The following is a 26,910-nucleotide window of genomic DNA, read 5'->3' on the forward strand; positions in this document are numbered from 1 at the left end:
GCGTGTCATCGGCATAGTTGGCAAAATAAATGCCCATGGTTGACAAAAGAGCGCAGAGGAGACGTGAGTAAATATTAAAAAGTAAGGGGGAAAGACATGAGCCCTGTGGGACACCGCATAACAATAGGGATGCTATAGAATGAGCATTATTCTTTGTTACCCTCATGTTTCGTGGGCCCAAAAATGATTTAAACCAAGCTGAAGCTTCTGGAGAACATTTACCAATTGTGATTAGTCTATCGGCCAAGAGCTGGTGATCGACTAAGTCGAATGCGGCCGATAGATCTAATAAAAGCAGCAGGAATAGAGTTCTCAGGGGGCATTCAGGGTTAAGGAGATCAAATGCTGCTGATAGATCTAATAGCATGAACAACCCAGCCTTGCTTCCATCGATTGGATCTAGCATTTGGGTTTGGAGGTCCAGCAGGGGCAAAAACGTTTACATTGCCCAAGATGGGTTTGAACGGAATGACATCACACAAACAGGTAATGGAGTACATTTTCTCAAGTAATCTTTCCATTTCTGACATAGTAACAGATTTAAACATGATTTTGGATTGTATGCTACATTCCCTGACCTCCAACAATTCGGATTGCCCATCCACATCCACATTATTGGCAATTCTTGTGTGGGCCAGATTGACCGTGTCAGCAATGGCATGCTGTACTTTAATACAGTCTTCATTAGTGGCCACAAGAGACTGGGGCTGTGCATTAGGTGTCTCAAGCTTTTTCAAAATGTCAAAGATCTTCTTGTGTTACTATCAGCACTTACTGTTACTATCAGCACTTACTTGTGTTACTATCAATGTATTCATTAAAGAAGCTCTTTGTTGATTCATAGATTTTTAAAGTATAAGTAAGTCTTCTCTAATGATTTCTAGGTTGCCTTATTTCAGTGATCCCCAACATGTAGCTCTGGAGCAAAATCTTGCTCACAGCAACCTAAAATGTTGTTCGCCAGTTGCTTGGGGCAATGTCAGTTAGGCCAAGAAGGAGATGCTGATGGGATGAGACCTCAACAGCAGTTTAGCAAGGACTGGCAGTTCTGCGATGTGCAGGAATGTAAGCCAATGAGCATGATGTGGTTCCACTTTGCTTATTTTTGTAGATACAAAATGTGTGTTTGTTGCCACCATGTAATTATTTTTTAAACTGTTATTGCAGTGTAATAGTTAAAAAGTTATCATCTTCAGATTCTCTGCCCAGCTGGAAAATGACTTAATGAGAAAAATAATAGATCCATGTACCCATGTTTGCATCCTGGAGAAAATAATCATCTTCTTCCTTTGTACTACTAGTAAGTGCATAATGGAGAAATAAGTAGTGTTCATATCCATCTTTCCTTTATTAAATAATTTATATATGTTTATGTTTTTGTTTATTATTTCTTTTGCGCACCGGGTACCCAAAGGCTTATGGGCGCATACAACAAAGAAACAAACAATACAAACAATTCTTAGAGCAAGAACAAAAATGAGCAGCAGGGGAATTTGTCATCAACACAATACAAAGCAAGCAACAAAAAAAAGCATAACGTTGGAGAAACCGCCTAAAGCCGAATAAATAATCAGATAATCAAATTACAACAAGTGGATCCCCTCGGCATATATCTACACAGTCTTAGGAAGACATGTAGGGAACTGGACCCACACCCCACCAAGACGCAGTATTTATTGTCATATGTATTCCAGTCTCTCAGGTCCATCCTACGGAGGATTTTAAGATCTGACAACCTGACCACACCCGGCCCCGTTCTTTGTCTAAGCCAGGCTAGGACTTTGAGTCGTAGGGCTTCTTTGGGTTCATGGCCCTTAACCTTGCTTAAATTAGTGATGATTACATTTCTCGGGTCTAAGACAAAATCCTGAGTGTTCGTGTCTTCTATCTTAGGCATCCGGCAATTTCTAATACGCAGGTTCTGGGAGGAGCCCATCTTTGGAGGGGCATTCAGTTGATTTTAGGCTTCCAGACCCGATTTCTGTGCCACTGCCGTGATAGCAGCAGCTGGTTCCAAGGTAGGAATGACAGTGAAGGACTTTGTAATTAAGCTACTTTCATTTATCGGAGTACTAAGTGGTGTCTGAGCTACCTTACTGCAGTGGTCCGATTCCGAGGCCTTATCTAGTAGCTTTTTTTGAGGGATAATTTGACAGGCCTTATCCAGATTGTATGTCCCAGTTCCAGCATGTAGGCAAAAAGCATGTATGCTGATTTTTGTACAAGTGGGTTTTTTATTGATGCAACCATGTATTATATTTATCAGCAATATTACTTTAAGTGTCACCTACATTTAGTGTTACATAGTGTCCTGGAGGATTATTTTTTTTTTTAGCATTTGATACTCTGTCCACCTGGCACATGGATAATGGGCAGATAAGGCAAATGCATGGCAATTTTTTTATAATCAAATAGTTTGCCTTATATTGAAATCCAATTAAGTTACTGTTTATAAGTTTTAACTAACAAGACACTTAATCCAAATACCTAATGAACACCACCACAATCTTTCATGAAGTGGTCCTCAAATGCTCAAAGTTTTGAATACATTTTTGGCACTAAACGTCCTGGAAAATCCATTTTGGGTGCTTCAAAGAGGCTCCAAATTCTTTAGAAAAATTATATTTGTATTGCTAACCACTCTTTAACTAATATAACCAGTGATGGGTGCTTTGAAATGCACTATCTACCATTACATGGCAATAAGGTTTATAGGAGTTGCATGCAAAGCCCCAGTGAAGTGATCTGTAAAGCCTACCATGCTCTGACTAGTATTACTGATCCTGTATGCTTAGTAGTGCACCGTTTGCCACTAAAGATCCCAGACATGTAACTGACAGAAGACCAAAGAACCCAAAGGCTTTGGTAATGGTTTAGCCCTACCATATTATTGAACTTGGCAGGCCGGCTTTGCCTAAAAATTCCTGGACTAGAATTGCACAAGGTCTAAATAAATGTTACGTACTGCAAATTCATAAGCTCTATGACTGACCTTAATTTGATTACTTTTGGAACTTGTGTTGCAATCATTTTTCCACAACTTGAACACTGATATATTCAGTCGAACAGCGGATGTTGTTCACCATTTCATTTTATATGCACATTTTGCTCATTTCTCACAAAAATTTGGGGACCCCTGCTTATTTACATCAGTCTTACTCTTAGCCCAAACATGATCTACCTGTCTTTTTTTCTTTTTTGAGATTAGTCAGGGTGGGTGTAAACCAACTATGGTGATTCTGCCCGTTTCTGAGCAGCTTCCGATAGGAAGCAGCCAGAGCACACCGGGGGTCCATGTCAGTAGTGGAATCTATAAGTGATTTTGTACAGTTGGCTGGGTCCTCTGGTTGTACCTTATTCATGTTTCTACTGACAACTCATTTTGGAATATTAGTTTCTGCTCTGGCTTCACAGTTATTTCCAACCGAAATTCTACAAAGAAATGATCTACCAAAACATATGGTTGGGTGCTTATGGTCCCTATATTAATATTCCTGGACACTACCCAATCTAGAATATTTTTTTTATTTTTTTATTTTTTAGCATTTGGTTTTCAACTTAAACCTTAGCTATACAAATACAGATCCCAAACCATTAAAATATGCTGTTACATACTTTTCACAAAGTTCAGAATTCTTCAATTACGAATTTACAAAACCTTTGAATTTACTTCACACAGCTGAACCCCAACCTCGCTGGGAGCACCCTCACTTTCTAGTAACCCTCCTCAAGGCACACAGATTACCCAGTTTGCTTGCTCATCAGGTTATGCTCCATGTACTTTCTTCCCACTCTCCTTTTGATTAGATGTATTTGTCCCCTATCAATTCAAACATGTTTACATGTGCGGGTTCTTTATTGTGCACTGTGACATCGACATTATTGAGTTGTTGTTCTAGAATTAGCTCTCCTCTATCGGAGGCATCTCCTCACCATTGATTAAAGTCACCCAGTACAATTGTTGATCAATGTGGGTATTCAATGATGTCAAAAGGCATGCTACTTCCTCATTAAATCCAGCATTTCATCTGGAGGGTGGTATAATAGAATGATATTCACACAATTGTTGTTACTAGGAGTGATCTTCGGCAAATCAAAAAAGCAGAGCCATTTTCTTGCCAGAATGCAACCCCGCCCCACATTATTGCTTTCACGGTTTTGACTGAAAATGTCATATGCTGCTTGTATGGCCAGGTCTATTTTTGGTCCACTTCAGCCAGGTTTCTGTCACTGGCATGTTTGCCTAACTACCACGCATTCAGGAGAGACACTTTGTTAGCTCGACTGATAAAACAGGGGAATTTGCAGCCGCAAAAACAATAGGCTCATCATTATTTGTGGTAGTGCAAGTCGTTTTGCCTGTGACAATTGTATCTGTATTCTTGAACGTGAATGCGTCACTAATAGCCTTACTTGCGAAAGGAACGGCCAAAGCTGGTGGAAAAGTATTCAGTTAGCCCTGATCTGCCTGATCTGTCATGTTGCTTTATGTAGGGGAGCAATAGGAAGGCAGCGCCAAAGCACTGCCTTTCAGGCCGTCCACAAGGCTGTCAATACTATGGGGGTCATTCCGAGTTTGGAGGTAGCCATGGTGCTATTAGTACCATGGTTGCCTCCCGGGTCCGGTCTGGCTGAATGGGGACTTACCGGGTCATTCCGACCTTGGAGGGCCCAGTAAGTCCCCATTCAGTAAACCATTCCCCATTCCCAATTGAGCCCCATAGGGCCCGTTATTAGCACCCTGGTCCCTTAGCGGGACCCGCAAAGGACGTGTGGTCAGACCACACGTCCTTTGCGGGTCCTGCTAAGGGACCTCGGAATAGGGCGGTAAGGGTTTACCGGCACCCTTACCGCCGAACTCAGAATGAGGCCCTATGTGTCTCAACATTAGAAGGAGAGATATTTAGCGTGGTGGTCTCAGTAAGCCTGTTAACATCAGCACGTCTGAACCTGGGGCATGGCGTAGAGGATGACATAATTCTGAAAGATGAAGCCTAGGAGGTGCCTTGCATTTACATGTACAGATAAATACGGCAGGACATTAGGAAGACATTGTGCTCACATGTGATGACAAGGTGCAATGCAGAGGACGAGAAGTCAAAGGTGTGATGTCTTCTTGCATTCAGTGCTCTGAAATATTTAAATGAATATAGGTCAGTGAGAAGTTAATGAGGACAGTGTTGTGTTTTTGAAGGGGTGGTAATTAGGAAGCAAAAGTAGAAGTGAGGCTGCAGGACTGAGAGACACTTGCGGTGATTCTGTCAATAAAACATACTGGGACACATTGCTAACAAAGTTACTCGCACAGAATTAGTACTCGTATTCAAAGGAAGGCCTTGCAGGATGTGGCTTGTTATCTGAATTGTGTCTAATGTGCACAAAACATCAGGATTTCTGATTCATGCCTATGTATGGCAAAATCTAGTTCCAAGTCATTCATAAACAGCATGTGCGACTGACAAGTGTACTCCATTTCATATGCATTGCTCATTTTGAAAGTCAAAAGTCAAATTGTGGTACTTCGACCCTATTTATCTCACATTCTGATGCCTCGTTTACCTGCCTGAAAGCACAGAGATTTCTCTGCATGGAGCGACTGGATGCCGTTGCAAAGGACTGTCAGCATGCCTTGCTGTACATACCAGGATGCGACCAGCATGCCCTTTACTTAGATAAGGCATTAACACATTCAGCCCATATGTGTGGAGACAGGGTCCAGCCCCTTACCCACATGGGTCAGTGATCACAGCCACAGCTGCAGTGACAATCACATCTAGTTTTTCCATTTCCACCACTTTTTGTAGTATAACAAATGAAAAACAAATGTTCTAAACACTCATGATTTACTTGAGCCTGGCCTGCGAGAGAGCAGAGCATGCTCCAGCGATAACTTAAGAGATCGGCTGCAGATAGAAGTGCACCCCTTTCCCAATCAGGATATACTTTGGCGTGTGGGGGACATTCCTCTGGCACATCCTCTGCCTGCATGTTGCAGGTCGGCTGATTCACAAAAAGGATTCTGCCTACCTGCAAGCCCTCCCCCTACCCCCCCGCCACAGGGCTTCCTGCCTGCAGTGCGGGCACTTGTGGTCTCACACATAGATGTTGAAAATGCCCTCCTGTTGGGGCTCCCAGGCACTCACGTGCCTCTCCTTAAAGCAGTTCATGACACTGCAGCACATCTAGTTAGAGGTGCGCAGAAATGTACCTATGCAAACTTACTGTTCAAGGCATTTATCATCTATAAAGCAGTCACAGGTAGCACACCAGTGCACCTGGTGGCTAAGCTCCACTTATCTGGTGACACCTGCTCCTCACGCAGCAAATTGATCAACTGGCTTGAATCACAAGTCACCAACAAAGAGAGGATCCGTAAATACTTCTCTTGTCACCCGCCAACCCTTTGCAACTCTATACCGATATCTGCTCGGAAAGCCCCCACAAATCTCCAGTTTTGCAAATCTCTCAAAACATGTCTTTTTCAACAACACTTGACCAAGAACTAATCCCAATGCATATTCAGAACTACGCACAGACCGTAACTCACAGCACTGTGCTACTGTTACCAGCCCATATGCGGGCTACCCGTGCCATATAAAGCATTCTGCTGCTCTTAGGCTAGGTCCACGCTTTTAACAATAAAATAAAAAAATAAAATTCAATGAAGCCTTTTGTGCCAGTGTAGTCACTTGCTTTCAATCTGCCCAACAGCACAGCTCAGGTGTTTTTCCACGTAAGGGTCAATGAAACCTTATTTTTTGAGCTGAGACAAATGTGTTTACATAACTGCAACAGGCCACAAAGGACACTATTCTGATCAAGGTGTTTGTCTCTGAGTGGGTGCCTTTAGGACAGGAAACCAAAGTGCTGAGTAGCAGTAGAGCTGAAAATGCTGCACCAATGTAACATATCCAACGTACTCATGCTTCCATGCGTATGTTAAAAGGTCACTTCATAGATCATTGATAAGACAGTTGGTAGGAACACACTTTGCTCTATGATATGACACTTTATTGAAACATCTCAACATTAGAATAACACATTTGGCTTGAGACAGAAAACTATGTGTTAGGTTTTACTTGCTGGAGCTGGTCTATCTTCGACTACAAAATTATGGCAGTGTCAATACTTTGAATCAGGCCATGAACCAAGCGCAAAACATTGAAAACGACCTCCTTCCTAACACACATGCCAATTAAATCTTGTACAGCAAACCTTACGTGTGTTAATCACTCATTTACAAGTGCCTTATAGTGTGCATCATTATTAATGCATCCAAGCACTGAAACGCCTTTTCACCCTGTATGTGCTTTGTTATTTTGAAAGAACTTAGACATGAAATCTTATATCTTAATAGGTATGGTGACCGTTGTATTTGTTCGCTATGAAAACATTGGCTCCTTGCTTGCACCTTCTGGAAGCTCGGAGGAATCCGACAGCAGCAATTATCCATTGGAGCCAAGCGAAGTAGTAAACTCACATGTTATGGCTGCTGCTATCAAGTCAAATCCATCTACCCTCTACCAGATTGACAAAATAGTCTTCATTTTAGAACACTTACAGGTAAGTGGTGCATGTTTGTATCCACTCTATAAACTAAATGACTTTGGTTGTGTAGCAAAAAGATATTGTAGTGCAACTTTAATATGTTGATGTTTTGGAAGGGACCAAAATTACCAGGTGTACATTTAGGATTGTGACTTGGGATCAGTATAGCAGCACTCATTTAAAACAAAGTTCTCTGTAGTCTCTGGTGCAAAGTAAAATAGCTGTACACAGTGACAACATGGTTGAACCCTGCTGGAAGGAATACATTACCTATGACCTGTAGGAAGGATTGGTTCAGTGAGGACTGCCATTCACTTAGGAAGGAGGAGTTTTTGAGATAAGCTTTTACCATGAGCTAAAGAGAATCACCAATCCCCCTGGGCTGCCACCCGAAGGTTTGATGGGTTCGCTGAGTTTCCCTATGGATAGTGAATCGTCACTTGTAGAGAAAGTCTGGAGATCTGCTCATGGACAAACTACCTTTCAGTCATGGGGCAGATGGATTCTAGGCCTTGTCACTAGGACACAACACTACATTTCACCTCTAAGAAGTCCATTGTCCCAGGGATATTACACTTAATTTCACCTTTTAAATGTACCCATGGTGAAAGACAAACCTGCTACCTCTAGAGTTAATGGGCTCTGGGGATCAGCATGAGGAGAGAATTTGACATTGAAATGTGAAAATGCACCAATAAGTGCTAAACAAACAAACATTTTTGTTATGTTGGAAACATGGGTTTGGATAATTTTCAAAGAAGTCGTGGGCCAAATACCTACAGCAAGAATTATTTCTGTGTAATGACACAGAGGATAATAATCTAGTTACTTGTGTGAGGATGGGTTTTGGGGGTTCACCAACGATAGAGATATTGGTCGACTGAAGGAAGGATGGTTCTGGAAATTTAGAAAATTAGAGTGATCATCGACCTGTGAGTAACACAAATATTTAATTACTCAAGGTGTGCTCGCATAATACCCTCTTCAACCAGCAACACTTAGAGACAGGTCAGGTTCTGGAACCGGGCTTGCTCGCTCTGCCGTGGTGTGCAAATAAGATCTGCAGAGTTTGCTGCCTGCTTACCAACCTGATTCCATCTGCTGCATGGCCTTGCTTTTATGGCCTAGAGGCTGTTCATGTCTTCTGCTTGGTCTTCCTGCCTCCAATCTTCCCACTCTTTGTTCTATCCTTAATTCCCCGATTTGGCTTCCATTTTTCTTTATTTCTAATTCTTATTTTACATTTTCCTTACACTCCATTTTACTGATTCCCTTTGAGTCACATCTTCTTTATCTTTTTATTTCAATTGTCTTTAAACAAATCCATGGTCTAGCTCAATCTTATCTTTCTTCTCTAGTTTCATTCTATGTCCCGTCTCTCTCTCGTAGATCACAAAATCTATCCCTTCTTACTATCCCTAAATCACTGTGTGCCTCTTCTTGTTTCTGTTCCGTGTTCTTCTAGCTCCTAAAAATTGGAAATCCCTTCCTCTGTCGCTTTGCTCTTCTACAACTCTTTGTATCTTTCAATTGAATCTGAAAGCTCATCTTCTATCTTCCCTTTCCTCCTAATTCTGTTGCCTTTTCCTTCTCCCGCTCCTGTTGATTTTTACACTATCATTGGATTGCACTGTTTTTTTTTAAACACTTTGTTGAGCACTTTTGGCGAAATGCACTCTATAAATGTATATATAAATACCCACAGCGGTAGCATAGGCCAACCTCAATTGTTATCCCATCCAGATGTGCCAGGGATTAATGAGTCACAAGCACAATGAATTTAAGGAGTTTTAAAAAATTGTAATGAAATGAACACAAGGAATGCATTATGTTACCTCTATGAAGGATGGATCCTGGGGTTCGCTTACACAGGGCAATAAAACTTGTCACTCAGAGGAATAAAGAGCTATGTGCTTTATCGATTTCAGACATATAACATGTCACCATTAGCAAGGACAGAATCTGATCAGTCACTCAGGGATATAAAACTGCTCAAATGTATCAAGGTGGACTCTATGGGTACATGTGGATAGGCCAACTGTTGACCCTTGAAAGGAGATGTTCATGCAGAGAAAGAGAATATGCTATCTGCAGAAATAATGGGTACTGGAAATTTTCCCAGAGACTGCAGACTTTGCCTAAAGGACGGATGGGTGTCTGAGATTTGACTTAGAACAAGTCACATGCCGAAATGATGTCTTCTAGAAATTAAGCATATAAGGAAGCTTTCTGAGTTAAATACTTGTCTAAAACATTTTTATTTTAGTCTATGTGGCGCAGGTTCAAAGTCCGGCAAGGCCAACTCAGACTTTCTCCAGTCAGAGGTCTATACACTAAGTACCATCACTGTGTCTAATTCCAACACCTATTATTACAGGGCTTAGAGGATCAGCAGCAGGAAGCATTACATAAAAACTTCATTTTTAACATGGTGCCACAGAACCTGACCCCTAGAATTAGCACATAGGTACACAGCTTCACATCTCTGAACCTGGATGGTCCCGGTGACTGTCATAGTGATACAAAGACTCATCCTCCCCAGAATGGGCTGAAGTGGTTATCCTAGAGATGCAAAGCCGTTCACCTGCATTATCAGTTCAGGATCATAGCAGGCATCCAAAACTGTAATACTAATATGGTGATAATTATAATACAACTGGATTTCAAAAAGAAAGAGAACCTTCTATTGCTCAGGTCTGAAGAATTTAATGCAAGGTAGGGCTTGGAAAATTGGCAAAGGAGTGACATCAATATCAACACCACCCTTAATTAAGAATGGATGTACTTGTTGGAATTGCATGGGGTGCTTAACTCAACATCCTACCAAGGTTCAACACAAGGAATGACCAACTGTGTACTTCTGGGTGTCTTTCTGGAGGCCTCACATTCAGGTTTAATTTACCTAATCATCTGTTGTTTAGCCTCTCTCTAAAGGCATGAAATCTTGGATTGATTTTGGGTGTAAGGCCAATGGACCGTCTGGCCTTTTACTGTAAACACTCCTCTAGAAATGAGGATTTCTCTATTCATGCCCATCCATTCTATCCGGAGAGATCTCAAACCAAAAGCGAGACACACACCTTATTTTGTAATCTTCCCCTTGTGTTCCCAACATTGGGACACCTCCCTCCATCCCCTTAACCCTACCCAACATGTTCCCTGATATTCCTTCTGCCACTGCTCCTTCTATGTGCCATCAGCATTACTCTCCATGCATTTACTTGCTCTAATCTGGCAATTGAGGGTGGGCACATTTTTCAAAAAGTATTTGTGGAAATTTTCCGTCAGATAATTAAGACCTGGGTAATTGTTTGGTTGAACAAATTAAGGGCTTTTAAGATTTACTCCAGAGTTAGGTTTGTATTTAGAGATCTCTCACTTGACTCTTTACTTTGCAGTAAGTCCCAAATATTCACAAATTCCTTTATTCTTTTAGATATTTTTGTGTAGCTTTTTATAAAGATTATTTTAAAGGTTGCTAAATGCTAGATTCTCATCCCTGTCTTCTACTGCGTGGGCAGCTCTGGTGGATTCTAGTTTTCTAATTCGGAAAGCCGAGACTTTGCCTCTTGTGTCATCACCCCCACAAGTATTGGGGTTTGTCCTGAGCAGTAACAGCTTGGCCTTTTAACTTTTCCATATTCTGTCTGGCTAGTTCAGTTTTGCAGCATAGGCAATATGTGTCTCCACTGGAGATTACTTCTACTTCTTGTTGTTTTAGAATGTGTTGACATGTCTGTGTGAGTGCCTCCTTCTCTGCACTTGTGCCTTACACTCATTGCAATAGTTAATCATTACAGGTAGGCATTGAGGCTTTGAATGTTCAGACATACATGAGTTCACATGTCTATGTTCACATACAGAACAAGATGAGCTTGGTGAAGGAAAGTTTGATAAAAGACATATGCATCGAAACATAGCCTGAGAGATGCATGGAACCAATCGGGAGAACAACAATTGAGTAGTTCACTTCATTGATTTCCAGTAGAAGGTGAATGTGGAGTAGGTTTTGTGGACAGGCACAAAAACAGTAGTCCATAGCTTTGGGGGTTCATCTAGTCATTTGGTAAGAGGGAAGATCACATTGACACTCAACAATATTGATGGAGATCTTAGGCTCTGTTGTAGTAAAACATTACTTACACATTTTCTTTCATCATTGTTAGGCAAATTATGCAGTACCCTTTGGGACCTCTTCACACAACTAGGACTATAGGTGTAAGCAAAACCAACCTTTGATTAAGTCTGTACTACACAGTTCTGGTAGCTGAGCTGAGCAGCCAGGCTTATCTCAAGAGGGAAATGTGAGCAGTAATGATGTTACACAGAGGTCTACAATCACAAGTGTTCAAGTAAACTCTTACACTCAAGGTTTCTTTGATAAATACTTCTTGATTTATTCATCTGTCAATTATAAAACATTCATAAGAAGGAGGCAATATAAACACACACAAAAATACTTCAATACTATTTCAGAAAACTTTCAAGAGGAGTAAAAGGCAAAGATTATTAGAACATGAAAGGTTACAATTATTCTTAGACAGTGCAAATACATTGTGTTCACTAGAAGAGTCAATTCAATTCAATAGGGTAGGCCAAAGTCAATGGGCTAAAGTCTTGGATAGGATAAAAACGGTTCTGGTAAGTAAACAGTAAAGTCTCTGCAAAGGTTCTCAGAAGTAGTTTGTAAAAAGAAGAATCATATGTTGGGGTCACAAGCTGATTAGGCCTGCAAGTTGCAAAGGTTTCAAGCACTTTCACCGCGAGAGGTAAGTACTCTCAGTCTGATTTCACAGTACCTTACAAATGAAGAAAAAGAGGCAGCTGATGACTTCTGTTCCTGACAGTTCCTGCATTCTCGCTGTTCCTGTGCCTCAGTTGTGGGGACAAGAGGGAGGACGTCGGGGGACTCCTGCACTGCACTGGGACTGGTCAAAATGCTGGCACTTGGCAAATCTTCAATTCCGGTGGTTGTGAGTAAAGCACACAAACTGGTGTCCCTCTCCCTGGTTATTTGGTTTCCTGCAGCACTCTGAGGAAAATACAACCATCTCCAAGACTGGTATCCAGGTTGCTTACTGTCGAGATGATTGGTCCCACCAACTCAAAGGAAGAAGTCATCCTTGTAGGGGTTTCTCTGTCGAGATGAACTTGGCGATTCGGACCTGCAGCAGGGCTTCACCGGGCAAACCAATAGTCCAGGAGTTGCAGAAGCCGTCCTCTTCAAGCTCGTCTTCGGTTCTTTCATTCTAGTGGTCGACTCTGCCTTCCAAGCCAAGAGACACACCTCTTATTTAGTTCTCTCCCATTCTTTCCAGCCTAGCTGTCACTCACCCAGCAGGGTGGCTGTCCTTGCCAGACAATCAGTCAGCCAATCACCACAGAGTGCATTTGGGTCTCCTAGGAGACTAAGCACAGGGGGTTTCAGGCACCTCCCTCACTATCTGCCCACCCCAGACACTCAGGCACCAGAGGCGGTCTTCACTTCTGAAGCCCGCCAAAGGCGAAGGAACAAAGGGACCAAACCTAGTTTGGCACACAGAGACAAACTCTAGAAGGACCTTTCCTAAAAGAAATGGCAATAAAGGAAGACTGGGACCTGTTTAAACCAAGGAGGCTCAGACACCATCTTGAAAAACATGGCTCATGCGATTTAACACTACCGGCGCTCGTGGACGGGAAAAATCATGGTAGTTCGTTGTAAAACCACTGCCAACAGCCATTCTGAGAGGAAAGGGTAGCTTTTGACTGCTACATGAGTATCTTGCCACAGAGGATACAAAGTAACCCCTCGAGCACTCTATTTTAAGATGGGGTGTGCTGGGTCTAGGAATTTAAAAAGACTAGTAAAGTCAATTTCACTTTACTTACTCTGGGAAACAGAAGTTTATCCCAGAGAAGGTATTTAAACCTTGGGAAAGCCTGAAAAGGTTTCCCTGTGCCACTGCACTGAAGGTGCTGTGTAACACAACTGAAAAAATGATGCCTATGGAGTTGTTTAGACTCCATCATTCAAAAAGAAACAAATACAGAAAACACATTGAATGGAAATGTTCAAAGTCCCAAAGACTAGCAAGGGCTATAAATTGGGAGGAATTGGCACATATTGAGAATTCTCCCCAACAATCATATGAACCAGATCTCTCCCCCCTCATTTTGTCCTCCTGATTGAGGAAAGTGCAACCTATAGTTCAAGGTCTTGGAGACGGAGCATTTTTGGAATTCTCACAGAGCACTTCTTTGAACTTTTTTCTGCTCGGCTTCTCGTGCCTGAAGTGCCATGTATCCACCTGGAGGACATCTTACTCTGCAACACCTCCCTGCCTGGACACAAGAAACCGACAAAGGTATCCCTTTTCATTTTGGCTCCGCCCCCCAGCAGGCACGTCTGGTTTGTCTACATTATCCCACGTCATAGCGCACCCACGCGCGCACCCGGGAAGTACTACAAGTACTGTTTGCTGTGCCGGTAGTCTGCGCGTTCAAGGTCTTGGAGACAGAGCATTTTTGGAATTCTCACGGAGCACTTCTTTGAACTTTTTTCTGCTCGGCTTCTTGTGCCTGCAGTGCTGTGTATTCACCTGGAGGACGTCTTACTCTGCAACACCTCCCTGCCAGGACACAAGAAACCGACAAAGGTGACTGTTATTAAGCACGTTGGGCCCTCTCACACAGTGGTTACGTTGTGCACGTTGTGCCTACTGATCAGCAAACATAGTGCCTGCGTGTCCCACAGCCTCTTCACCCAGTAGTTTACTAAATTGTTTTTACTTCTCTTTTTGTGTTTTTTTTCTAAAGGTATCCCTTTTCATTTTTGCTCCACCCCCCAGCAGGCACGTCTGGTTTGTCTACATTATCCCACGTCATAGCGCACCCGCGCGTGCACCCGGCAAGTACTACAAGTACTGTTTGCTATTCGCGGGTCGCCGGGTTTCGGTTCTAGGCATTATTATTTTATTTTAAAGCCAACTTTTATTTATTTAATTTTTATCATTTGATTTTCGCATTTAGAGTTTAACTGAATGTTCCCTTACACACTGACTACCAGTATGCCACCCATTCGGGAGACCCGATCAAAACTGATGGAGCCGGGTCGTGAGAATGCCATGAGAAAAGCTCTTCTCCAACCCCGACTCATGAGTTTATTATCAAGTGTTGGGCGTGTCACCACCCAGCGCTCACACTCAGTCTCTGATGACATTCGATTGTGTCCAAGGGAGCGGACAATGTCTGACGTTGAGGGAATCTTTGGTCACCCTATCCCCACGGTCCAAATTGATTCCATGGGAACCTGCGCGGCAGTTCAGCCATCTGGCCCCATAATCCCTGACCCCATGCATACAGTAGCTTCTGACATCTCATCTCGAGAAACTAGTTTGCATGGTGCCCCTACTGATAATATGCTAATAACGGCCTGTTCTGTGGGGGACCTACGACCTGTTGTAGCTCTCTTCCCAGGGGACACCATGCCACAACCCGTTCCATGCTCTGTCCTGGCCCAACAAAAATGGAGACAAGCCTACACCCATTTGACCATGATTGGAGAAATAGAGGAGGAGGATATCGAATTTATGAACCTCTCTAATCGAACTGATGAGCGCTCTGAAGAAGTCTTATATGTGTGCTCGAATACTGGTAATTTAATCCAACTAGAACAAGGTATTAATAGCCACTTTGGCACAAATGGCGAAACTTTGTCACCAGTGTTGTCTCACAGCGATACACCAGCAGCAGAACCAATGAAATCCCCTGTAAAAGGCTTGAACCCTCCTCTTGCATCAATTGAGGAAGCAGCTTCATTTATAGCGCCCACCTCGAGGCCACCACGTTTTGATCAGGGTGCTCGAGTATCTGATTTCTTCTTGAATCCTGTTCACAGGGAGAGATATTCCTTTCCAGAGGCCCCAGCTTTGAACAACACGTTAGCAGCTATGAACACAGCCTTGCTAGCTGTGGCAACATTATATGAGGGGCTGGATTTAAAGGTCTCTAAACAGACCGTTTGTCTTGAACAATTGCTTTCACTATATTCAAAACTTAAAACACGACCCAATCTTTCTCCTCAAACTCATGAATCGCTGAGCCCTAAACTTACACAAGCAGTTTACACGCAAACGTGTGACATTAATTCTCTCACTTTTGCCGGGCTGCTGCCTACACAATCTAACACGCCTAGTGTGCCGGCGTCAGCCCAATTCCATATTATAACAGAAGAATCTAATCTCATGCCATTACCTCTAAGATCTCTGAGGACACAGTGACCGCTGCGGTGACAAATTCAGCTGGTCCTGCGGCTGCACCTGTGCCCATAGCTGTTACTAACCCTGAGAAAATTCAGCTTTCTGATACTTCGGCCTCAAAAAATATGTTTGAGGTCTTTAGCACGACCTCTGCTAAATCTTGCACGTCATGGCCAAGCAAAAAGAGGAAAGTGCAACCCGTCAAATCCAAATTACCTGCCCCGAAACCAACAGTGGGGAAAAAACGGAAAAACCTTGTGGACTCGCCAATGAATCAGACGCATATTTCTACATCTGATCCTGGTTTACAGATTCCAGAGGCAATTCCAACAGTTGTGGCGGCAGTGCCGCATAAACCATTGGATGATCTAGTGCAGATGGTCGAATGCAGCAACGAACATCGAGTCCATCAGTTAAAAAGCCCAGAATTATCGTCCTCGCTGTCTTCTGTAGTTGCTGCAGCAGCTCTGGCCAAGTCCCTGAACCAAACCTCCATTGCTCAGAGCGCCCCCATCTTGGTGGCGATTCAGACCCAGCTACAGAAATCAATCGACTCATACATGAAGCTTTTACCAAATAAGTCTTCACAGATGGGAAGGCAGGAACAGTGTGATATTCCGCATTCAATAATCTTGGGTGGTCAGGCCAAGGTTCAAGGTCTACAATCTGACAACCTGCAAGTCTCACAATCACATTGCCACTCAGCTCAGAGTTCAGTCGCCACTGATGCTCCCACAAAAGATGATTGTCTTACAAGTAACTTGCAGGACGAAATTCAAGCCTCAGTTGAGGCTTATCTAACACGAAATTCCAGCACCAATTTACAGACAAAGCATGTCCATCCACTGCAGGCTTCCGCTCCTGCCTCTGCTTCTAACCTCCCCCAGTTTCCCGACAAGATCTACGGGAAGAAATTAAAGCCTCTATTGAAGCCTTTATTCACCAGTCAAATGAGACTAATTTACAGAAAATGACAGAAAAAGAGTTTCCCTCACTTAAGCCACTATTGCAGGGGCCCCAAGCAACTGTTGCCACTTATCAAGACAGGAGGGCCCATTCCCCAGTAAGGTTACAGATCCTGCCAAGAGATCAATTTGCTCAGACTAAGGCAAAACAAGAGCCATCTCATCATCGTTTCATAATCAAATGTCGAGATACACCAATTAAGTCCTATGATCTTAATCGGTCCAGTGTTCTTAATATCTGTGCAGAAATTCCTGCTCTATCAGCCATTTAAGCATTGGATATTGAGCAAATCGAGTTTATAAATCATACTGATCTGTCAGTAGCACGTATGTATATTCGATCATCATTGGTAGCTAAGATCCTATGGCAGGCACGAATAGGGTTATTTGACTTAGGGTTTAGTCTAACACAAGAATCTTTGCCCGGTCCCACCACACTACAGGGCCACATGTCACGTATATTCACATCAGCTTGTAATACTGCCTCCTACCAAGAACTAACGGATCAGACCAGGTCTGCATAACTATGCCCTGATGTCAAAGTCTTGAGAATGATTTCTTGGAACACACGAGGGCACAACCACCTCAATTCTATAACAGTTGGGGATTTGGTTGACATTGATGTTGTTGCCCTCCAGGAAACCTGGCTCGTGCTGCCACCGATTTGGGATTCACACACTATACTGTTTACACCAGCAGAAAAAGGTGTCCTTGGTAGACCCAAAGGTGGGCTCTTGGTAGCAGTAAAAAAGAACTGTGGCCGGGAATCGATCATTTGTAAGTCTCCCTCCTTATCATTCCAAGTGGTAAAACTATTTAATATCCATCAAAAAATAGCTATTGTCAATGTTTATTGGTGTATTAACACATTGAAATCAGAAGATTTTTTTAAGCAATTTGTAGAAATATTAGATGCATTGGCCCTCGAGGTTGGTTTAACATATATTCTAATACTGGGCGATTTTAACTTGCATCTTATTTCAAAGGGGGACTCTGCTCTAACAGGGAATGAAATTAAATGGTCCTCAATTATGGCTGAGCGCAACTTCCTGATGTTAAATGGAAATGTGAGGGGCGATTGCCCACCCAGACCACCTGGCGAAGAGGTGCCCAACATGCCATAATTGATTATATCTATATTAATGGTAAAGCTTTTAATTCTGTCCAAATGTTAGAGGTCATTCACACAGATCTAAGCGATCATCATAAATTAAAATTGTCATTACAGATTGGTCACACCAATATGGTACAGTGGTCGAACACAAATGTAACTGATGCTGTTGTGAATAATGGGAGAAACAGATTGTCTTGGGATAGAGAGAAATTAAGAAACCTAGATTACAATCTAAAGAACATGTATCAGAGCCATGATTTTTTGGCTAAAGATTATACAACTGCCTTAAAGATGTTTTCTCGAGTTGTTAGTGGTAATGGGCTAATTAAACAACGGCATACTCATGCCTATGATTCGGAAATAAAATATCGAAAATCTGATCTGAGACAAGAAATTCGACAATTGCGGAAGTAAAAAAAAATTGACATGGCTGAAAAAATTAGATCGGCTAAGCAAAGCTACAAAAAATGGCCCAGAATAAGAAGAGCCAAGCTCTATGAACTGGAGGTGACCTCCATGCTTAAACAACTGATATCAAAATCTACAGCTGGTATATGGGCATTGCTTAATCATAAATCCGAGACTCCCCAAATTGTAGCCCAGATAAACTCGATATCAGCCGAGACATGGCAGTTGTATTTTCTTAAATTATATCTCTCTCCCTTCTCTGACATGCGATTATGTCTCCATTCGTTCACAGCATCAGGAGAATTTTCATTTGACATTGACAACATTAAACTTTGCATTATGAAATTGAGTTCCTCTCGTGCAGTAGATCCGGATGGTCTGCATAATGTTATGTTAAGAATGCACGTTGATGAATGGGCAGGTATTCTCCATCGTATCTTTAGTCAAGTGTTGAAGTCTGGCGTTATTCCCGAGACCTGGAGAAAATCCATCATTCTCCCTATCTTTAAAAAAGGCAATCGAGAGAATCCCAGATCTTATAGGCCAATAGCGCTCTTGGACTGCCCTGGTAAACTATTTGCCATCCATTTCAAACAGGTTTTTTGCAAGGGATAGGCACTGGTGTAAATATTATTACTTTATCAAGCCTTATTCAGAAAGCCTATCAACGAAAACAGCCCCTGTATCTCGTTTTTATTGATTTTCAAATGGCATTTGATGCTGTGCCAAGAGAGCTTTTATACAAGAAATTGGCTGATGCTAATTGTCCATGGCAGATTTTGAAATGGATAATTCAATTACACACTATACCTCAATCCACGTTAGACCCACTAACGGCGGTTTACTAACATCTCCAATTCCAACTGCCAGAGGCCTAAAACAAGGCTAAAACACATTCCTCCCTTGGACAGATCACAGCTGCATACAATTCTCTATCCCTACGTTACCTACCAGAAAAACACCAGTACATAAATCCGCCACCCTAGCCAGAAGCTCCAAAAAGTTAACTGCAGACAATCTACGCCCCCTTCTCAACACCCCATGCCTCGCCCCTCCTTTCCCTCAAGATCCTAACATCCTAGCAGACATACTCAAGGATACGCTCACCAATGCTATAAACTCCATCGCTCCTCTAGAAGAGAAAAAAGAAAAAAAATCCTTCCACTCAAACGCATGGTTCACAGAGGACCTCCAAGCTCTGCGTGACAAAAAGCGCCAAGCACTTAAAAACTGGCAGGCCAACCCATGCGACATCACCAAAGACTTATTCAAAGTCACTGCAAAAAAATACAAAAACGCCATCTTCAATGCCAAATCTGAATCATACAACCGTCGAATACTAGACTCAAAGTGCCACTCAAGAGAACTCTTCTCTATCTTTAAAGAGCTCACAGTGCCTCCCACTTCCTCTGACGAGATCATCAAGGATGAAGGCTGGTGCAACAGTATCCAAGCCGCCATGCTCAACAAAATAGACCTCTTACAAAACAAAATCCGCGACCACTACAATACCTTGCCAAAACAGAGTCGACACTTAGATTCCCAATCCCATAGCAAAACCACTAACATTCCCAAATTTGCCTTTAAAGAAGTTTCAGAACTAGAAGTCCTGGACATACTGAAACATCTGAAACCATCGACTTGCAAAGCCGATACATGCCCCCCTAAATTAATCAAGGACTGCGCTGAACCACTTGCCCCAATCATTACCGCATTCATTAATGCCTCATTCAAGTCCTGCTCTGTCCCAGACAGTCTTAAAGAAGCCTGGGTGCGCCCACTTCTAAAAAAGCCCACTCTCGACCCCACGATGCCTAACAATTACAGACCTATAACAACTGTCCCCTTCCTTCTCAAGATTCTAGATAAAGTGGCACACAGCCAAATCCAACTATACCTCGAATCTAACTCCATCCTAGGCACCAGACAGTCAGGCTTCCGCAAAGGTCATGGAACAGAGACTGCTTTGCTGGACCTAAAAAACCAAATAACCAAGATATTGGACAAAGGTAAACCCGCCCTTTTACTTCTCCTCGACCTCTCTGCGGCATTCGACCTAGTGGACCACAAGACCCTCACCTCACACCTCTCCCACTCCGCACATTTCTCTGACCAAGCCACCTCCTGGATAACCTCATTTCTTGAAGGGAGGGCCATGAAAGTCTTTTCAAACATTTCGAGCGCAACACCATCCATAATACACTGCGGTGTCCCTCAAGGCTCCTGTACAGCACCTACGCTTTACAATCTATTCACTAAGCCCCTATTCGAGAAACTTGATGCACTTGGGATTGCCTACACCAACTACGCCGACGACACCCAAGTGCTCCTCCCTCTATCAGGCTCATACCACAAAGACGCCCTAGCTCTAAAACTCATATATGCCACCATTCAAGCCTGGATGGCCACTAACGGCCTATGTCTTAACGGGGATAAGACTGAAATCCTTATCCTCGGCCAAAAATCCACACTGGCCAGGCTAGACAGCTGCTATGCCAATTTCAACATCGACAACTGCACTATCCCAGTCCTATCCTCTGTGAAAACGCTAGGGGTCTACATTGATGCAACCCTGTCCATGGACAAACAAGTTAGTGCCATTGTCTCCGCATCTGCACTAAGCACTAAACTCATCAACGCCATTAAACCATTCCTTTCCAAAGAAAACTGCCTTTCAATAGCAAGAGCTACCATAGGCGCTAAACTTGACTATTGCAATGCACTTCTAGCCGGCACCTCTGAAAAAAACCTAAACAAACTCCAGGTCACCCAAAATAACGCTCTAAGAGCAGCATTAAACATCTCCAAAAGGGACCACATCTCACTGGCAAGGCAATCAGTTCACTGGCTCCCTGTTAAAGAACGCATCACCTTCAAGGTACTGACTACTACCCACAAATGTATCCACCACACTGCACCATCATATCTCTCAGACACCATTCTCAGACAGACCTCATCCAGACCTACCAGACTCTGCTACACTAACCAACTCACTGTACCACGCATCCACAAGATTACAGCCGGGGGGCTGGGTTTCCCCTACATAGCACCAAAACTTTGGAATAATCTCCCCCACGCTCTAAGAGCAGAAGGCTCCCTCACAGCGTTTAGAAAAAAACTCAAAACCTCTCTCTTTAACTAAAATTCCTCTACCTACTGCCATTCAGGCACACACTGCTAACTATTGCTACTGCCCAAACTGTATGCATGTATGCCTCTGTATGCTGTAACTAAGACGCGCTTTCCCTGTAACCAGCGCTATTCTGTAACCAGCGCCACGATGCCTCAGGGCTGATTCTGTGCGCTTAACAAATGCGAATAAATAAATAAATAAATAAATAAATAAATAAGGCTCTCTATTAGCCTCAGCCATATTCAACTTCATTGTCTCCGACATTCATCAAAGCTTTACCAAACTGATTTCTGGCTCTCCGAAAATCATGGGAGTTCAGATACAATGGTTATTATATGCCGAAGACATGGTACTAATGTCGCATACCCCAAAAGGTCTGCGACATTTATTAGGTGCCCTGGACGTATATACTAAAGCAAATGGCATATCAATTAACATTGCAAAGACAAAAGTCATTCAATTTGGTACCAGGAAACAAAGCCTTGCCCAGGTATATTGGCCTCTTCAAAATTGTAAGATTACTGTCACCAATACCAATGTGTACCTGGGTATGGTCATTTCCAACCTGTGTGCTCCTGACCAGTATAACAAACAAGGGCTCCATAAACTTCAAATGTGCATTTCACAAGCCCGGATCATTAAATTGAGATACTTAAATTCTCTCTTTTACCGATTCTCACTTATTTTAAATTAAAAGTAGTGCCTGTTATTCTTTACGGTGCAGAGACCCGGTTTATTATGTCATACTTGTACTGGGCCATTAGGGAAGGTCGGTTTTGGAGGCAAGTTCTGAATTTACCAACCTCACAACCTGTACCACTCTTAAGATATGAGCTGGGCTTAATTTCTCTTTACGCAGTTTACAAATGGCACTTGTGCGCCTTGTATCGCAAATGCCTTCTGAATGAAGCTACAACAGGGATAACTAACATCATATCCATATACCTAATGAGTTCTATGGATATTTTTCCGAAAGCTTGGCGTCAAAAAATCTAATCAATTCTAGAAAAAGCCCAGATAGATCCATCCTTGCTAATGAAAATCCAAACAAAGCAAGATCAAAAGTCTGGGAAGCTGACTGGATCTATACACGTCTTGCGTGTGCCAACTATAAAAACTTTGAGGTTTTTTCATTTGAACTGAAGCGTTACAACACAGTGGCTGACATGGTGAGGTCCCCTAGTTCTATCCATACAAATGACTTTATGAGATTTAGACTAAATCTGTGGTTAACTAACGATGTGTTGAACAGACGGGGTAATGTTGATATCCCTCTTCCTTGCCGGTTTTGCAAACAACAAGCAGAAACCCTTAAGCACCTGTGTACAGAATGCGATAAATTGTCGTTAATACGTTGTGTCCACTTTAAGCCTTTATTTATGGACCAACAGGTCTTGACCCCAAAAGGTTTATGGGTCTGATTATTCCATACTAATAGAAAGGCTGTAAGATATGCAATTGTCAATTACTTGCATCAGTTGAAAATCCCATTGTATGCAGTGCCAAAATGTTAATTCCTTCAAAGGTGTTATAATCTGTGTTGTAATTATTGCTGAATCATCTAAATGAGTGATGTTTTATTTTTACGTGTAAAGATCTAATTATTTCATCTTTATTTTTGTAAATCTTTGCAATCTGGTATGTGTTTTTAAGTTGAAAGGTCTCGAATTTTTGTTCGCGACCAAAACAACTAAAAAAAATAAAATAAAAAAAATAATAAAGCAACATACAGTTTAATAATGAATTTGCATATTTTCTATTTGCTGTTGGGTACTCCCTATAAATGTCATTGAAAATGAATGTGACTAACTCTGACATGGTTTTGAAGTGATGCAGAAAAGATTACATCATTGAGGCATATATCTCTTGTTGAACACACTTCTCGCCTATGCTACACTCAACAGTAACTCTACTGTCCTCCTTGCTCCTTATATGATGGCTTCTGGCAACACATTCACATGGTTACTATTTCAGAACAAGAATGGCGGTTGTGGCGCAGACCTCACCCCACCCTGCCAGCATATTTCATCTCACTCTGGCAGGAGAGCCAAACATTAAGTAGAGACTTCCTGGGCTTGGGGACACATTTTGTGCATCGTTCATTTAACAGAGTGCATTATCTGTTTTTTACATCTACTGCTTGCATGCGGCAATGGGCTGCCAGCAAGGCTCTGTAGCCTTGAAATTGATAAACAAATGAGCACACTGACAGCACAAGGCAGGGACACCTTCACAACAACATGACCGCCCTCCTCTTCATTATCATCGGACTGCCTGCAAGGGTTTCCATGTTGCCTTCATGCTGATTGGTCCACAAACTCTACATCTTGCCAATCCGTAGCAAGCAAGCAAACAGTGCCCCCTCACTGAAGGCCCACTCCTAAGGCCCCTGTCTGTGCCTGTCAGGCCCTAGAAGGGCTCGGAGGCCCCCTCCTCCTTGCACCCCAGCAGCACACCATAGCACAGTCCCCAGGCAGGCAACCTACTACCCCATGAACTTGGGCCTCTTCATCTCTATGCTCACTGCAGAATACCGTTGAGTGATGGGTGTACATTGTCATTGCCTCTCCACCTACCCTAACAACTGTTCAACCAAGGTGTGCCTACAACATTCTGGCTTCCTTGCCCTACTCAATCTCACTTTTTACATCTATCATCACCTTTGTGTCTCTTTTGGCAAATTCGAGCCTTGTGCATTTTTTTTTAACTTCTCTGCGCTCCATTTTATGTTTCTTTTTGCAAATTTGAAGCCTGGTGTGCATTTTTAATTATGCTGCACCCCATTTTGCACTGCATTGTATGTCTGTTTTTGGCAAACTTGAAGCACCCATCTGAGAAACTAAAGTTTTCCCAGTGCATATGTTTTCTTGTTTGCCTTGGCTACTAGGGCACCTGGTGAGTTTGTGATCAGACTGTGCTTTGCAGCCCCTCCTCTTTCTCCCAACTATCCTCTGCCACCCCTCTGGCACTCACCATCTCCCCTATCTTCTCCAGCTGCTACACTGTTACCTATCCTCCCTCTTTCATGAAATCTGGAAGATAAATTCTTAAAAAATAACTCCTTACAACTAACCCTGGCATGCCTATCGTAGACAACTATGTCAGTGCAACTTCCAGTCAGATATTCACTGATATCCTCTTTTCTGTCTCCTGTCCTGATCTATTGACTACACATCTCATCTCTACTCTCTTTCCTCTCACATCCTCACCCATTAATGGTGGCACTGAATGGAAGTGCTCTTGGCGGGCTTTGCATGATCCAGGAGTATCATTAATGTCTACCACACTGGCACTATGTTGGTTCAGAGTCCTCAACCCAACCCCCTCCTCTTTGACCAGCACCTGCCATCCCTCATTAATTTCCTTCCAGTAACTCTTACTTTGTAATTGTAGAGAGTTAGGTTTCTTTTTTTCTTTTTCATAAATTACCTCTAGGACAAAAACAGGTGTATTCTCTACATTTGTAAAATCAGACCTATTGACTTTACAAATACGTGTTTGCTACATGTCTACCTCTAATCTTTTTAAATATCATTCAACGGCTATGGCAATTCCTCTCTGAACAAGAGTACCAACAGCAACCCCATACACGTGTTTCAGCCTTGTTGGGCATCATCAGTGAGGTGCAGCTGAGCCTCTCTAAGCACACTGAGTAGGGAGTCCACGTCTGGTTGCCCCCAGGTAACCTAGGGTGACCAACCCCAAGTTCCTTCAAATAATTCAACAAAGGTAGTAGGTGCCCCTCTCTCGGAAGAACAAGGCATGATAACCTGTTCACTGTGAAAGGTACAGTGAGCAAAAAGCAGATGGCTGAGAACTCTTAATGTGGTTAACAACCACTGAACAGGTTGTCATGCCTTGTTCTTCCGAGAGAAGGGTGCCTGCTACCTTTGTCGAATTCTTAGAAGGAACTTGGGGTTGGTCACCATAGGTTACCTGGGGGCAACCAGACGTGGACTCCCCGGTCACTGTTCTTAGACAGGCTCAGCTTCACCTCACTGATGATGCCGAACAAGGCTGAACCACGTGTATGGGGTTGCTTTTGGTACTCTTGTTCAGAGAGGTATTGCCATAGCATTTCGGTACTGGACTGCCCATGTGGGCGGGACAAAGACTGATATGAAAATGGATATTTCCCATCTGTGAAAGGTACAGTGAGTAAAAAGAGATGGCTGTGAACTCCTAATGTGGTTAACAACCACTGAACAGGTTATCATGCCTTGTTCTTCCGAGAGAGGGACACCTGCACCTTTGTTGAATTTTTTAAATATCATGGCTTCCAAATACCTTAGGTTTCTTGACTTTGTAATTGCCATTAGTTACACCTTCTGCTGCTTTAACTCCCATATAAAGGAAGGTGTTATTTGCATGAAAAGTTAATCAGAGCCAAAAGTAAGGTTTATGTAGATTTGATGGTAAGATCATACAGACACATTTGGTTGGTGGACTACTCATTCTTAATGAAACTCATGTAAAACATATATTTAGCAATGGCTTTATGACGTTATTTATGTATGTGAGGGACATTTAAGGAGCAGAGCTTTATTCCAGTTCTGGGATAGAAACAAGGATGTTAAATGTTTGCATTTAATCGTGGATGTTAATATGAGCAGGGTTTTACGATTCAGTTATTAGTGGATGACAAGTTTCTTTTTTTAAAAAAGAGATCCAGTTCCTTCCAAAGCGCAGTGGAGAGGGGGGAAGCCCGATGTGTAGCTTGATGCACAGCAAGAGGTGTGCTTCACATTTTCTCTATGTTGCATATTTTACTTCATAAAGTGATGTGGCCACTACTAGCAGGGATGTATTAACTAAATAGACCAGCATCACAAAAAGGCTAGTGGTATACAACGACCATGTAGTTCCTAATGTCTGAGCAATTACGTGATTACAATTACAGTTCTTGTTTCAGGCGTTGTATCTGACCAGGCAGCTGACCAACATGCCAACTTGCAAATATTAAGAATTCCTCTCTTTTGCTTTATCATTTTGAAAATACAACATGTGATCTTATATTATAGCGTGCGGACGAGGACACCCATACACAATGTGCATTTTGGAGATACCAGCCTGAAACAATGAATGGCAACTGGGCTACAGAGGGATGTGAACGGATATATTCCAATGCTACACATACATCATGCAAATGCAATCATCTTACGCATTTTGCTATCCTTATGTCATCTGGGCGCAAACTAGTAAGTATTTTTTTTTCTTCATTTTACCGATATTGTCACATTTATCTGTGCACATTAAGCTCAGCATTACTTTATTATGTGGCCTGTCTTCAAAATTATCAATTACATATACATGTGACAATAACTATCCAGGCAATATCCAACCACACACCTAACTCACAAAAGAATGTGTATTGATGATTGGGACCAAACACACATGAAGATGAGAGACACATTCGGCCAGATTTGCAAACCGTTATTCAATGGTATTTTCACATTTACTTTTCACTTTTTTGAATCAGGCCCGCTGAATTAATAGTTAGTT

At 42.5% G+C, this 26,910-nt stretch overlaps 1 protein-coding gene across 1 annotated transcript in view; it reads left to right on the forward strand.

Moving 5' to 3' along the window:
* ADGRL4 (adhesion G protein-coupled receptor L4) overlaps nucleotides 1-26,910 on the forward strand; it is a 605,086-nt gene that overhangs the window by 407,248 nt on the left and 170,928 nt on the right. The window contains exons 9-10 of the mRNA XM_069641635.1: nucleotides 7,358-7,563; nucleotides 26,430-26,606. Coding sequence (XP_069497736.1) covers nucleotides 7,358-7,563; nucleotides 26,430-26,606 — 383 coding nt within the window. The remainder of the gene's footprint in view (nucleotides 1-7,357; nucleotides 7,564-26,429; nucleotides 26,607-26,910) is intronic.

The sequence above is a fragment of the Ambystoma mexicanum genome, chromosome 1q, assembly GCF_040938575.1.
Source record: "Ambystoma mexicanum isolate Mex_15411 chromosome 1q, UKY_AmexF1_1, whole genome shotgun sequence".
Lineage (NCBI taxonomy): Eukaryota > Metazoa > Chordata > Amphibia > Caudata > Ambystomatidae > Ambystoma > Ambystoma mexicanum.